Source organism: Loxodonta africana, chromosome 2, assembly GCF_030014295.1.
Source record: "Loxodonta africana isolate mLoxAfr1 chromosome 2, mLoxAfr1.hap2, whole genome shotgun sequence".
Taxonomy (NCBI): Eukaryota; Metazoa; Chordata; class Mammalia; order Proboscidea; family Elephantidae; genus Loxodonta; species Loxodonta africana.
This window is the reverse complement of record NC_087343.1, coordinates 53,141,319-53,156,856: the sequence shown is the minus strand read 5'-3', so window position 1 is coordinate 53,156,856 and position 15,538 is coordinate 53,141,319. Positions and strand designations below refer to the sequence as shown.

At 34.1% G+C, this 15,538-nt stretch overlaps 1 protein-coding gene across 5 annotated transcripts in view; it reads right to left on the bottom strand.

Moving 5' to 3' along the window:
- Positions 1-15,538, bottom strand: part of PARP8 (poly(ADP-ribose) polymerase family member 8) — a 197,950-nt gene that overhangs the window by 84,863 nt on the left and 97,549 nt on the right. For all 5 annotated transcript variants that reach the window (XM_064271870.1, XM_064271877.1, XM_064271879.1 and 2 more), the window contains 4 exons: positions 10,340-10,377; positions 3,635-3,724; positions 3,046-3,116; positions 1,463-1,540 (listed from right to left, as the gene is read on the bottom strand). In XM_064271870.1, the coding sequence (XP_064127940.1) occupies positions 1,463-1,540; positions 3,046-3,116; positions 3,635-3,724; positions 10,340-10,377 (277 nt within the window). The remainder of the gene's footprint in view (positions 1-1,462; positions 1,541-3,045; positions 3,117-3,634; positions 3,725-10,339; positions 10,378-15,538) is intronic.

Genomic DNA, 15,538 nt, shown 5'->3' with positions numbered 1-15,538 from the left:
TCTTGGGCAAATCACCCTGTGGGCTCTGCTATAAGTATTTTCTCTGTCGGATTCATAAAAAAAGGAAAAAGATAATTCAGCAGTGTAGTGACTAGCTTTCACATTCACATAGATCTAGGAAAATACATTATGTTTAAAAAGTAAAACTAAAATATTCTAATACAAAGAAAATTAAGATGTCAAAAAGAAATAAAACAAGCACACAGCAGAAAACCTGGAAAACCTCTAAACTGAACATCCAGACTAAAGGAAAACATTTACTTTTCCTCTCTAAGAATAAACTGTGTAAACAAATGAGACATGCAGTTATATATTTCCCTCAGAAAGCAAAACTGGAAGGATCCTTTTGCATAAATGTTAGTGTTACATAGTTGAAAGAATCATTTGATTACGAGAAACACCTCATTGCTAAAGAGGCATGCGTTGAGAAAAAATCTAGGTTTATTTACCTCCATTATCTCTAAACCAAACCAAACCCACTGCTGCCACGTTGATTCCTACTCATAGCTTTTACGGAACCCGATTGCCACGCTTTCTTCCGTAGAGAAGCTGGTGGGTTAGAACAGCTGACCTTTTGGTTAGCAGCCCAGTGTTTAACCACTGCACCACCAGGGCTTCTTCCATTATCTCTGCTGCCTCAAATGTCCTTGACTGACAAATTACTAATCCTTGATTCTCAAGGAATAAATTCATTTGTATTATTTTACATAACAACAACTTTGGCTTTAATATCTCTCCTTAACTGATTACCCTCCCATTATACTATTCAAATTATAAAACATATTTGATCAAGGGTTTACAGAAACAGAACAAGGCATATTACAGAGCCATATGCTAAAATAAATTGCTCAATTTTAAATTTTAACATTATCTTGAAAATTCTGATGGGTGCTTATATATATACACATGCACACACACACACACATTATTAGATATACTATTTTGTGTATTTATGATGTTTCATCATAATTTTTCAGCAAATATTTTATATTAACGTAGGGGAACAATATAATATAAAGGGGAACAATAATAAAGCATTAACAAGGAACGGTCAATAATTAGAAACTCAATTTTTCATAATTACCTTCTATGTTTTTGTTCAGTGTCATCATTTCAAAACATCAACTACGTACAATATGCTTAAGAAATATAAAAGTTAAAAGCACAATAATACAAAATTTAAAAGCATAAAAAATTTTGCTGCCTGCAAAATCTCTGTAATGAATCAAGTCAACTTCAATGTAATGAATGATTACAGCTAACAAAAGAATTCAAAGGTAACCTTAATTTCCGAAAATTAAGTAGAAAATGAGAAACAGATTAATTATATGTATTTCCTATTTAGTAACAGAACCATGACCAACACACAGGTCTCCAAATTCTCAAGCACGTGTTTTCACTAGGACTTATATAGCTATTGCTAAACTTGACAGTGTATATTTAGAAGGGTAGCTTTGCTTACCTGTCCTCCATAATAAAATTCTTCAGAGTCATTATCACCTTCAGAATCTTCTTCCACTGTACTATTCTGTCTTGACTCCTTAAAATGATGGAGTAAAAAGACAATTTTAATGGCCAAACTAGCTTGCCTCCTTTCTAAAGAAAGCAACAAATGGTTGTAATATGTATCTCTTGTGCAGATTATGTGGATTTTATATAAAAAATATTCTTGGTACAATACAATCCAAAAAAGGTCATAAGAGGTAAAAAGTTTTGTGGGCACATTCAGCTCTGCATTCATCTTTTTTAAAAGTTCTATTTCACTGACCTTTGAGTGAGTTGTGCAATTTAATATCTGATGTATATTAAAAACCTAAGTATAAGCAATTACACCTTTGTTTTTATCCTCATAAAACATTTAACCAGCTCATACTGATTGAATTGTCATCAAAACGTTCCTCAGCATTATTTATCCCAGACTGTTCTCACTTCCAAGGCAACTCTACACAATGAAATGAAAGAGAAGGAACTTTGAATCCAATAATATGTGAATTGTAAAAAGAAATATGGATCACATTACGAAGAGAACAGTTTCAGTTTACAGAAATTATTTGCTTTGTATTTCAGATTTCAAAACAATATTTCTCTAAATATGATTTAAATTTGGGTTTCCAATTAGTTGAGCCACATCAGTTGTGTGTCTAAAGTGAAAACAATGAAAATTCATCTGAAATAAAAAGATATTAATTAAGCTAATGGTGGTATTCCTATCCCTTGTCGTATAAATGTAGTCGGGAGAAAAGTAGCTTCCTTTGTACATAAGGATCCGCTCATCCAATGCTTTGTAGTAATCCCTAAATCTCTAGGTTGAATTGCAAATTCTTAGGAAAACAAAAAACCTAGAAAAACGCGCTTGGGTTTATAAAATGCTACCAGTTTTTGGTTTTAGCAACAGTTTTGCCAAATCAGTGATTCTCAATGCAGATAAAAAAGGGAAGAATGGATACAGTAGAAATGGGGAGAGAATGCTGTATCAATACATAGCTATGAAAGCAAAGAAATGTTGGTCGAACTGGACTCATTTTGTGTACAGTCCTAGTATTGCAGTTTCAAGTAAACTTTTTAAAAGTTGAGGGGGCGGGTGTGGTGTGACATTTTTCCTTTTTAATACTGCCCTATAACATTAAGGCTGCACTGCAACTATGTGCTACTTTGACTAAAAGATCACGTTTTACAAATGAAATATTAAGGGCCCAATCAAAATTATGTATGATAATGTATAGTTCTATAAGTTACATTAATTGTTCCCCAGTCAACTACATTATTTGATGAAAGAAGAGAGTAAATTGTTGTGCAACCATTTGATTTACATTTAAACCAGACATTCTTTTCTATGATTTTAAAGACAATGCCTTTCTCAGAGTTAACTTTAGGCCATTCCCCTTACCACACAAAAAAAACTCCTAAACCAGAAGCTTGAGCTTCATTTCATTTACCATACACAATTTACGTCTAAATAACTATGGTGATATTAACTACACATACATAGTCAATTTAAAATATATCTTTGTCGTTTTAAAGAAATATAAAATATAATTGACATACCTCCCCATTTTCCTTCTGTAGTTTTGATTTTATGGATAAGCAACAGTTAATGTCATTTGTTCTTTTTAATTCTGAAAGAAAGTTATAATTAAAAAATCATTTTAGTGTTCAGTGGCTGTTTACCAAATATTAATGGCTTTCAGTATAAAAACACTCTTAGGTGATACCCCTTTTGCAAGAGGAATTAACGAATATTTTGAAATTATATCACGGTGGAGAGTTACAAAATTCACAAGCTAGTCTGACTTTTCCTTGTCCATAAAAATATGGTCAAACTGAAGAATCCTTTGGCTCTCATCACATATTTTATGGTATCTACTTTGCCCGAAACGTGCTTTTAAAATATTCAGTTTGTCTAGCAGTATCACTGCGCAAGGAGGTATTTTCACAACAGCATATGTCAACATAATGCATTTAAACAGTATATTTAGACATTCAAAGACACTTGAAAAATATAAACTAATGTCCTTTAAATAGAAAATGTGTATAGTAAACCAGATTTACAGATGCTGAAGATGAATGCTACCTATAATTTAAAAAAAAAAAAAAAAAATTAACCTAGAAGAGAAAGTATTTGTATTCCTAGTACCTGTTGCTATTCGATGAAAAATTACTGGAATTGGCTCTGTAGTAACTAATACATCTTCATCGTTTTCTGAGCTTGACACATATGTATTGTCTGCAAAGACAGATGGATTATTAAAGACACTGTAACTTGAAAAATACATCATTTACTTAAAAAAAAGTTCAGGTTGTGTCCAAATCACTTTAGTTCCAACACTAATCAAGCACACATTACTGTTTTGATAAAACTCTGGAAAAAATGTATGAAGTTGATTGTACATGTATGTATGACTTAATTCTAAATGACCTACTTAAAAATGTTTGCATCTCCCAGAGAAACAGAGACAGTACAGACTTCCCAATACATCTCTAATATCCCATGTGGTATGGAAACGGTTGGCCCAAATCACCGACCAAGGTCCTTCCCAACATCAATATCAACTATGAGAAGCAGGTTTAGTAGTAGAGAGAGAAGGCAAAGTGGAGGACTTGGAACAATCAAGAAAATTCAAGATCAGGTCATTAAAGAATATCAGTTGATGATGATGTTGTAAATCATATCTCCCATATTGCTGTAATAGATACTTTGAAACTGATGTAAAGTCTCAGAAGTATCCTTCTCCCATGATTTAATTTTATCTAAATACATTAGACAAGTTGAATGTATAGAACATTAAGCTTCATTATTCACTATATTTCCCCTGGAAAAAAAAATAGTATTTTTACAAAGTTAACATTTTTCCCTGATAAATACTGATTCCCAAGTATAGGCTAATGAGTCTGAAATTAATATAACACAGTTTTTCTATTCTGCTTTGCTCACTGATGACTGCAGGGCATCTGTGATAGAGCTCCTTCACAAACACCTTGCCAATTCTTCAATACCAGTCTGATAATGCACTTGTTGTTGGCATACTAAATAGTCTAAAATATCCCCAAGAAATAATGGCAGCCTGTATCAATTCCTGCTAAGGGAAATTTAGCATTGCAATGAATGACTGAATACACGATAAAAGATCTTTTTGAGCCCAGTTTTCACAATATTATGTCAGCAAAGTGAGAACATGACTCTTAACTGATAGAAATCTAAATCATTACCTTATTTCCAAAGAAACATCTGTACTGTTTTTAGACCTTGAGTAATGAGTAAATGAAACTGATTTCTAGTCACAGCCTAGCCTCAAAAGACTCTCAATATGATTTAAGGCTTTAATAGGATTCAGAATGGGGAGAGGGGGTGGATGTGGACTAATTTTGCAACAAAACACAAATTTGTCATACTACACTCACCTGTTCTAACCACAAACTTTGCTTTATGTAGTTTTTCAAATACCAGCAAGAAAGGTGTAAGATTTTTATGTTTATCAAGTGGGACCACAGATTAAGAAACTGATTTATTATAAATTTATTTTTAAGTATCTCATCTTACAGGCTAAGGCTTGGACTTCTTATCTACAGCCTCTTCTGTCAGTTACCTCATATTTAAACCCCTCTATTAAATCCAGTTTCTTTATTTCTTAAACCCTCACTCATAACTTACTGATTAAGTTATCTGATACTTAACCAACCTAGTTATCTGTTTTCCTTGTGCTCGATGGATTCCTGGGAGCAAGCCCAAAGAGAAGGGCACATTAAAGCAACAGAAGGAAGAGATGACCACCAAACATAAGGGAAAATTTTTTAAAAATTCATAAAGTAGACACAGAACCAAGTAATATCACAGCATCATGGAATAATGGGAATCTAAATCATCAAGAGGCAAGTAAGTAAATTAAGACCATCTGTTTAAGAAAACAGAGAATAACTCAATTCAAAAGATTTTCTATCAAAATGGCTTGCCAAAGCACTGATGCTGGAAGGCAGTAAGATATCATTTAGGAGAACATAGTTTGGTGGATACATATTGCTTAATGCTGAGGGACAGGATTACGCCTTCAAGCATATTTTCTAAGACATTTTAATAGGAATCCCAGTTTAAGCAAAATCTTAATAGCATTGCTACCACAACATTGAAGGAATAGAGAAGTAACAGGTTAACTTTCTAACATTATCAGCTTTAAAAAAGTTTCAGTTCATCTCACAGTTTGTATTTTGATTAGCATTTAGACATTAGAACACTTTTAATCTGTTTTTGGGTTACTGTGTTCTGACCCAAAATGTTCTCAGGCTTTCTGACGCTATCTACTCCACCGCCATTATGACATAATACAGGCCACATCACAGAAGGATGCACAAGACACGAGCAGAAGTGAAAGAGGGTAGAGAAGGCATTTCTCATCCAGACTCTGCTACCAATTTGGTGTTGTTCCTTTTTACTCTCAACCAAGGTCTTCTTAGCTATAAAATGAAGAGATTTACTGAAGATTCTTATGGATCTTCCCAGCTGCACGGACCTATGTTTTTGTTCTTTGCTGTTGCTTAAATTCTTCTAAATCTTCCTCAAACTATTTTGACATCTGTGATAATAACATCATCTTACTCAGAGACAGGGAAGTAGGACATAAAAGGGTGAGGAATGCATTTAAGGTAACAGGATGAGTCACTGACAGAATAAGAATGTTTTCAAACTCAAATTCCTTCACTGGAATTCTCCCACTCGATTTCAGGGTGCCAATTTTTTTTTAGCCTACAGGGGTAATGAGGCTCTTTAACATGTATGTTTTATATAGGACCTATAGATCCTTGCTACAGGCTAACAATATGAATATTTTCTTTTTACTTTCACACTAGACTATGTAAGGATTATCAGCACTTCCATGGACCAACTGCAGAAAGATGAGTAGAAAGCTATGTAAAACATCTCGAACTATTGCTTTTATTTTTTTCAAATGCAAAATAATTCAAGCCAAGTCTTTGAATTTTTCATTACTATACAACTTAGTGCAAATTATAACTATAAATAATGATTATATTAATTTTGTATCATATTCTGGATATTTTCCTGAATTTAGTATGTAATATTCCTGTCATCCTCCCAAACCGACCAATTATTATCTCTATTTTAAAGATGGGGAAATTGAGGCTCAGAGAAATTAAGTGATTTGTCCACATTACTTATGCAGTTGAGTAATTTCACACCTAGTAAGTGTGAAGCTTGAGTCTAACTCCAAAGATCAATGTTTTTCAGTATATTATGTGTTATTTTCAGAAAATATGAAAAAAAATTATAATATCTTGTAAAATATAAATGGTCATTAAATACAAAAAAAATTAAAGAGGCTATAATTTGATATAAACTATAGAGGATTTTAGTCTTCAGTTAAATGGTTCACACACAACGATACACAAAATGCCCAAGTATCTGCACCTAGGTCAAGACTGGACTCACAGGTACTAGAGGATCAGGAACTACCTCCCCATTCCTCTAGATTCTAGTGAGGCACGTAAAAGAGATGAGAGAATTAATTTCCACCAGTAGGTAAGCCTCCTAAAGGTGGGAGCTGATGAGAATTAAAGAATTCTGTTGTCTTTTTACAGCAGAGCAAATTACCTGTAACCTGCAAGTTGGAATCTACTCAATGGCAATGAATTTGTACTACACATACCTATTCTCTGATCCGTTAACTTAAAAAAAAAAAAAAAAAACACTGCAGCATAAAATCCACAAGAAGTACAAGTAAACCTGAAGCCCGCCCCATTTCACCTTATTTTGAAGAGTCAACACATCATTTAGTATTTCATTTATATACATGTTATTGTGTACACCTGAAACTCGAATGCATAAACTACATTTCAAAGGACAGCAAAGGACAATTAATAGATTAAAATTTATAAAATGGTAAGTCGGTTCTAGGGTAATTAGACAGAGTCACATAAAAAGTCTTGGCTGAATTTGGAAGATAGTGCTGGCACACTTCTGAATGGCAAAGAAAATCTCATATTTTCAAACTTAGATGACCAATTATTGAACTAAATAATCCAGGGAAAAGACAGGAAAACAACCTTAAAGAGCATTAGCAGAAGGAATTGATAAAGATAATATGAAAATTGCTGCCTTAGAAATTTAAAAACAACTAGAGCTAATCATCTGAAAGAAGTATTTAAAAAAAATTTTAGAAGTCAAACCAAAGTGGGGGGAAGACAAGAACAAACATAAAATAGGAATGTGAAAGAAGAAATAACAAAAACACCAAAGATTTTTAGAATTACAGACAGAATAGGCTACTATATAAAACCTTCTGCTAACAAATTAGGACATTTCATCAACGTAGTAGACTTTCAAGAAGAACACACTTCAAAAACTGACTAAGAAATAGAAAAACAAGAGACGAATAATCATGGCAGAAAAATCAACAATTGCGTCCAGATCCATGCCTTAAATGGCACCAGGCTCAAGACAGCATGCCACTTATTGTTCAAATGAGAAAATAGATATGACATCTCAATAGATGCTAAACAGAAATTTGATAAAGGTTTAAAATTCATTCTTTAAAAAAAAAAGCTTGGCAAATTAGGAAAGGAATGATACTTCTTTTTCTGAAAGCAATTGGAAGCGTGCTCGTGCATTCTGAAAAAAGGGAGAGACTTGCTGACTATCATTCTTATTATTACAATTTATTCTGGAAGTTCTAGCCAGTACAAGAAAAGGAAAAAAAACACAAGTAGGAATTTTAAAAAGGAAAATTAAACATTGTTTTATTATACGGTATTATAATGTTAACTGTAATTGAATAACTGTAATTAATTCAAGAGTATTAGCTGAACAACTCTGATTACAAATAAATGTGGACTACTAAAATTTTAATAATGAGATAAATATCATCGTGCTACTGTTCACTTTGAAGAAAAGCTCCATGAAAATACTAATAACTACCTCTTCCCCAGAAACAACAGGAATCTGAACTGAATTACAGACTTGGTTTTGCGAAATTACGTGGCCTTGGGAAATATTCTTTTACCTCTCTCAGCAGATTTCTTCCAATGTGAAATGTCAATATGGCCCCTGCTCTGCCTATCACAAAGACTGGCAGTTGGAATCAAATGAAATTATGGCTGTGGAAATACCTGGTGTGCTGTGCACTATACAGTGTATTGTGGTGTCCAGGTTGCATCAGTCACAATTCTGCCTTAGTATTTAAAACCAGAATGCACTAGGCTTCCTTTCCCACCCTTGTGATTATTGTGGCATACATAAATCAAGTAGATCAAATATAAAATATACTTACATTCCTAGTTCTTTGGGGAGGGGGGCAGAATAAAATTATGTTGGGAATTCACTAATAACTTGTTCCAAGAAGGGAATGAATTCAGTAAAAAGAGAACAAATGATATGATAACCAATTCCATATTTTAAAATTTTTACATACGGTATTTCCAAGAGGGGCTCCCTAACTAGGAGAAAAAGCCAGAATAATAACTCTTGGCCACAAGAGGGAGCTAAGAAGTTGGTTCACTTAGTTACTAAAGGCCTCTTCTACCATATTTAGTCTGCTACTGACCAGTTTCACGACTGTCCTCAAGTTCCTCCTCGTTTATGGCATTTTTTTCTGTCACCTTGACTTAAAGCCATGCTCTTGTCATGGCTGACATCTCTAGAAGCTGTTTCTAACGAGAAGCACAAACTGTAATCATATTTACCATGAACAGTGGGACCTTTCTTCTAACACATTTATTTAGCAAATATTCAATATCAGAAACACACCACAACATAAAAGAGAGAGGGCTAATTACATAACCACCTACAAAAAATATTTTTCCTTATAAGTATTTCTTGTCTTAGTGCTCCCAGTAAGACCTGCCTAGAATGCTTTTTATATTAGTATTAAAAAATGAGCATATCCATAATAATGAATAAGCTTCATTGTATAAATGAACAGTAGTTTTACAGAACACTAAGCTTAACACAAATGGATATTTTATTGCAAAATAATTGGAAATTTATACTCTAAAAAATTTTTAAATGTAATATTTAATTTTGTGGAAAGATTAAATGCATAACACAAACTACCACAGGAAGTAAATACTTGGCTTAAAAACTGACGAAATATCCCTTGCCATGGATTGAATTCTGTCTCCCAATATGTTGTAAATCCTAACCTCTGTGCCTGTGGTTATTATCCCATTTGTGACTGTGTTGCCTTTGTTATGTTAAAATGAGGCAGGATGAGTGTATGGTGTGTCTTGAGTCAATCTCTTCAGATATTAAAGAGATTAAACAAGCAAGCCAGCGAGCAGAGATGAGGTAAGATAAATGCCAAGACACATGGAGATTTCCAAGGAACCAGGAACCAGAAGCTGAAGAGACAAGAACCTTCCTCCAGAGCTGACAGAGACAGAAAGCCTTCCCCCTAGAGCTAGCACCCTGAATTTGGACTTCTGACCTCCTAAACTGTGAGAAAATAAATTTCTATTTGTTAAAGCCACCCACTTGTGGTATCTCTGTTATAGCAGCACTAGATAAATCTCTAAGGCAACCCTATACCAAATTATAAAGTTTAGAGCATCTTTATTTTCGTTTTAATGATATAAGTATATAGGCTGAAGCTCTCATATGGGCACACGTAAACTACTTTTCATTGGGAAGTTATTTTGATTCTGGGTAAGGGCAAGTCTCAGGATAAAACAAGTACCTCACAGGCAATTAAGGAAATGTTAGTATTTCTTTTAGTCTTACCCTGTCAATGCTTCACTCCTAGAAATATTTATATATATTTTATATCTCCAGAAGAAAGAAAAAATTCAAAGGAGTCATGACATGAGTATCTGTAACAAAAAGAAGAAGAAAACATACCTGGGTAATCTTCAGATACATGTATCGAGTAGGATACACTGTGAAAAGAGGGAAAAAAGGGATCAAGTTACTGCTAAGACAGGTACACTTTTAGAAAATAAAAACTAATCCAATATTACCCATTTATTTATATAGATACAAGTATAAACAAATAACATCCAAAATGGATTAGAAAACTACTTTGATATTTGACACAGGAAACAGGTTTTGTAACATTCACATTCACTAAGTCCAAATGCCTTTCCAGAACAGGTTTAAAATACAAATGCATCTTCCCAACAGTGATGATTTTTAGCATAAGTCTTTTTCATTTCAGCAGTGTCTAATATCCCTACATTTATGATCATTTTTTGTTGTTTGTTCAGATGATTTCATAAAATTATATTTTCTCTCCCCCCCCAAAAAAATTATTCCTCCTATTTAGTATGGAACTCAAGAATTTAAATATGTATTTTTAACATTCTTCCTCACAATATGTTGTGCTTTTAAAAAATGTCCTTTTCTTCAAAGAATTAGCAAAATATGATGATGAAAGTATGACTAATAAGTATTTTTCATCGGTCAATCTTTCATCAGTATATGTACTTTACATACAACTTGTGTGTATGTATAAAATGTAAAAGGCCTATCAACTGTGTTCAAATGATTGAGTTGTTTGAAAAATAACTACAAGCCTCTTGAGGTTAGGGTCTATATCTATTTGTATTTTTATTTCAGTCATCTATGTTAGTGCCTAGCATACAGAATTGTTCAATATTAGCTTTCTAAATGGATGAATGAAGCTGCCGCTCACCACTGAGGAGTCACTAAAAAAATCCATTCTCTTTGAAGGAACATACTGAATCATCTATGCAAGGTATCATTCACAAAGTGCAGTATACAATCCAAAATTACTTGATGTATGAACAAACAGGAAAAAGTAACTTACATTCAAGAAAAGAGATAATCACAGGAGACTGACCCTAACTGTTGGAATTAGCCAACAAGGGTATTAAAGCAGTTACAAGTATACTTCAGGATGTAAAGAAAAAGATATGCTTATAATGAATGAAAAAAAAAATGGAAACTATAAAAAGATCCAAGTGAAATTCCAGAACTTAAAATACAATATCTGAAATGGAAAAAAAAAAAAATTGTTGATGAGCTTAATGCATACTGGCGATAAGGCAAGAATCAGGAAACTTAAAGAGATTGGTCAACAGCATTATCGAATTTGAAGAGTTAGACAAAAACAGACCATCACAAACTAGGACAGCACTAACAAAAGAACAAACATATGTATAATTACAGTTGTAGAAAGGGAGGAGAGAGAAGAATGCAAACAGTAAGCATAAGAAGACTGAAATGTCTAAATTAATGGTAAAGACTTCAAGACAGAATAATACCGTAGATAAAAAAGGAATTTTTCCTAATGATAAAAAGGCCAATTCATCAGGAAGAAGACAGCCATATATGCACATGCACCTACTAAGGGAATATCAAAATACATAAAGCAAAACCAGACAGAATTAAAGGGAGAAATAGACAACACTACAATTATAGTTTGAATAATTTATAGAACCAAAAATAATAATAGCTAAAGGCAGAAGGTCTGAAATTGATTTTCATAAAACACTGAAGTACATATGCTATATTCACCAAACAGATGGATGGACAAAGTTCATCATAGTTTACACCCTGGCTTTCCTGGCTTATGATACTAAGTCATATTCCTGAAAAGTAACTCCCTTTTAAGTCTTGTAACTGGACTTAGGCCTTTGTGACTGTACTCACAAGGCAATGCAACCCTCAAATTCAGGTCAGGTCCCCAGGACCTCACTAGTAAGTCTTTAGCATGCTGCTCAGTCTTTGGAAAGAGATGAGACAGATACAAGAAAGACTAAGTAGATGAGTAGGAAAAAAAAAAAAAAAAAGGGATGATTAACAAGGAGGCCAGATGTTGATACATTGTTCATTCATAAAACATATTCAATTGTTCAATTATTAACTCAACAAGCATTTGTTTTTATAATCTGGTATATGCCAAACACTGTGTTAATGACAAGAGTTGGGTAGAAAAAAAAATCAGAGGATCTAAATTTGGACAATTAATTCAGAGGGAAACAGAGAAAATTAAACTACATATAAGAATATGATAAACAAATTAACTTGAATAGTTTGACACCATAGCAATTGTTTTTTACTTCTTATTTTGAAATAATTTATGAATTCCCATCAAGTTGCAATGAGAGTACAGAGAAATCCCATGTATGGCTGACTCAATTTCCCCCAGTAGGCGAACATCTTATGTGTCTGTAGTACAACTTCAAAAAAAAAAAAAAGAACAGGATACAGAATATTTACATTGATGTAGAGTATGTGTATACTCTGTTATTTTATTACATGTATATATTCATGCATCCTCCACCACAAACAAGATACAGAACTATTCCATCATTCAAAGATTTCCCTCTTGCTATCATTTAGATTCAAACCCACATTCCTTCACTCCAACATCCCTAAATCATGAACCAGTTCTCCATCCTTCTAATTGCTTTCATTTCAAGAATAATACATAAATGGAATCACAGAGTGTGGAGCATGATGGCATTTAAAGGCACAATCAGTATTTTGAAAGAATTACTCTGATAAAGACAATATTTAGGAGGGACTGAAGAAGACAGAAACCAAACTAAGAGGCTATTACAGTAGTAAAATTTAAGCAAATTATCACTGGTCCAGTATGTAACCAGAATCAGCAGGAACAAGCGGCAGATGTTGGACCCCATACTTCCTAGGGAACGGTGGTCCTGAATCAAATGCCAAGGATCAGAAGATATTATCCATGGCAGCTGTGCCTCAAATAAAAGCTGGGGGAAATACACATGATGACCCATATGGATTTATTTCCCCACGATTCTCTCCCTTATAGAGTAGAACTGTGTTTTATAGAAATAAAACGACTGATGAGCAGACCAACCCTTCTGATCTGGCAGTACCATCTGACCCGATGGAAGCCTGCCACCTCATCACAGATTATACTCAGTATCAAACTGAATTAATCCCCATCAGTTCACAATCTGAACCAAAAGTAGTTGGCTTTTTTTGCCATCCAAACTGATTTCTAAATGTAAAATGAAGCCTTAATTCACTCCTTTGTCTATATCCAGTTAGGGATCCTGTTGTAGTTAGAGACAGACAGAAAGAAATCAAATTCCAACTTTGAGTCTTAACAGCTGGGTGGCCTAACAAAAGTTACTAAAACACCCAGCTTCAATGTCTCTTCAGTAAAACGGAGGAAATCATACCTACCTTACAAGCCTGCTGTGATGATTTAATGACTTAACAGGTGTAAGGCCCCTAGGACAATACCAGACACATAGCAGCAGGCGCTAAGTAATTTTAGTTCAGCTTCCAGCACAAGCAATTAAAATTTACAGAAGTGAGATTTTACATGAATGAACGTTCTCTGGAGAACTCAATTTACTAAAAATACAATATCACATTTACCAGATACCAATGCTAACACTGAAGACTTTATTTTATTACTGCATTATGCTCATGACATTACCACATGTTTCCATGTTCATGACCATATCTAATTTTTCAAACACAAAATAGAAAGCCAAAGCCCTACAAAATAATTTATCAGGTCTACGTGCTATAGCATTTTCTTGGTAGGATACCAGAAGGAAAATCACCAGGGCCATAAAATCCTGATCAGTTTCACTTTGTGGCTTACAGAGTACTTAGGGAAACAATCTAGTACAAGCAGACATGGATGATTAAACTAAAGGACTAATAGGTAGGGCCAAAAAATGAGGAAAGAACCAAGCTGAAACAGAGTTCACAGTAAGGTTATTATGTACTGAACATAATAAATATTATAAAGCAGACAGAAATAGTGTGGAGAAATGAAAGTGAAAGAAGGTGAACCTGAGAACAAAGAAAAAACCTGGAGCAAGCTCTGAATTCAGATTCAGGAAAATACGCCTTTAGAATTTTGGAATAGGCTAAATTACAATTAAACCGAGCTGCTTCTCCAGAAAAACTCAGGTCAGTCAATATGCACAGCACTATAAAAAAACTGGGTTCTAAAATCACAAGTTTGAAACTAGACTCTGTAATTTATTTCTATTATCTCAAAAATGTATTGAGCACCACATAAACCAGAGACTTCATCAGCCTGAGACCAGAAGAACTAGATGGTGCCAGGCTACCACGATGACTGCCATGGCAGGGAACATAACAGAGAATCCCTGATGGTGCAGGAGAAAAGTGGGATGCAGAACTCAAATTCTAGTTAAAAAGACCAAACTTAATGGTCTGACTGAGACTGGAGGGACCGGAGAGAATATGGTCCCCGGACTCTCTGTCAGCCCAGAACTAAAACCATTCCCGAAGCCAACTCTTCAGACAAAGATTAGACTGGACTATCAGACATAAAATAATACTGGTGAGGTGTACGCTTTTTAGTTCAAGTAGACACATGAGACTATGTGGCCAGCTCCTATCCGGAGGCGAGATGAAAGCAGAGGGGGACAGGAGCTGGTTGACTAGACACGGGAAATACAGGGTAGAAAGGAAGGGTGTGCGGTCACATTGTAGGGAGAGCAACTAGGGTCACATTAACAATGTGTGTATAAGTTTTTGTATGAGAAACTGACCTATATTGTAAACTTTCACTTTAAGCAAAATATAAAAAGAAGAAGAAAAAACAGAACTGTGAAAAAGATGTATTGAGCAAAACAGTTATATCCAACTCTAATTCCTTTGAAAGGTTACAGAGGAAGCTAGTAGTACGTACGCAGGAGCCCTGCTTGTTGTCTTGTAGTTAATTACTGGTGAACATGGAGGAGAAACATCTGGCCCAACCAAAGGCATCTGTCTAGCCAAGAGCTCCTCAAGGAGTTTCCTAGGGGCACCCTCAGGTGTTCAATAGCTACCTAATCTTATATTTTGTTTATTTCTGACATATTTTCTAAACTTAAAATGATTCATAAGGTCATTTATTCTTGTAATGAAACTCAGCACTACTGAATCGTAAGCTCATACTTTTCAACTACACCCATTTGTGACAGAGCAAAAATCACCAACATTTTATTGCACAATGTCCTTGTATCTTATCCTCCAATAAATTGTAGCCTTATTTCTCATCTCTTCCAGTTAGATCAGACTTTACATGAGAAAAAGCAAAATGAAGAAACTAGCAACAAAAAA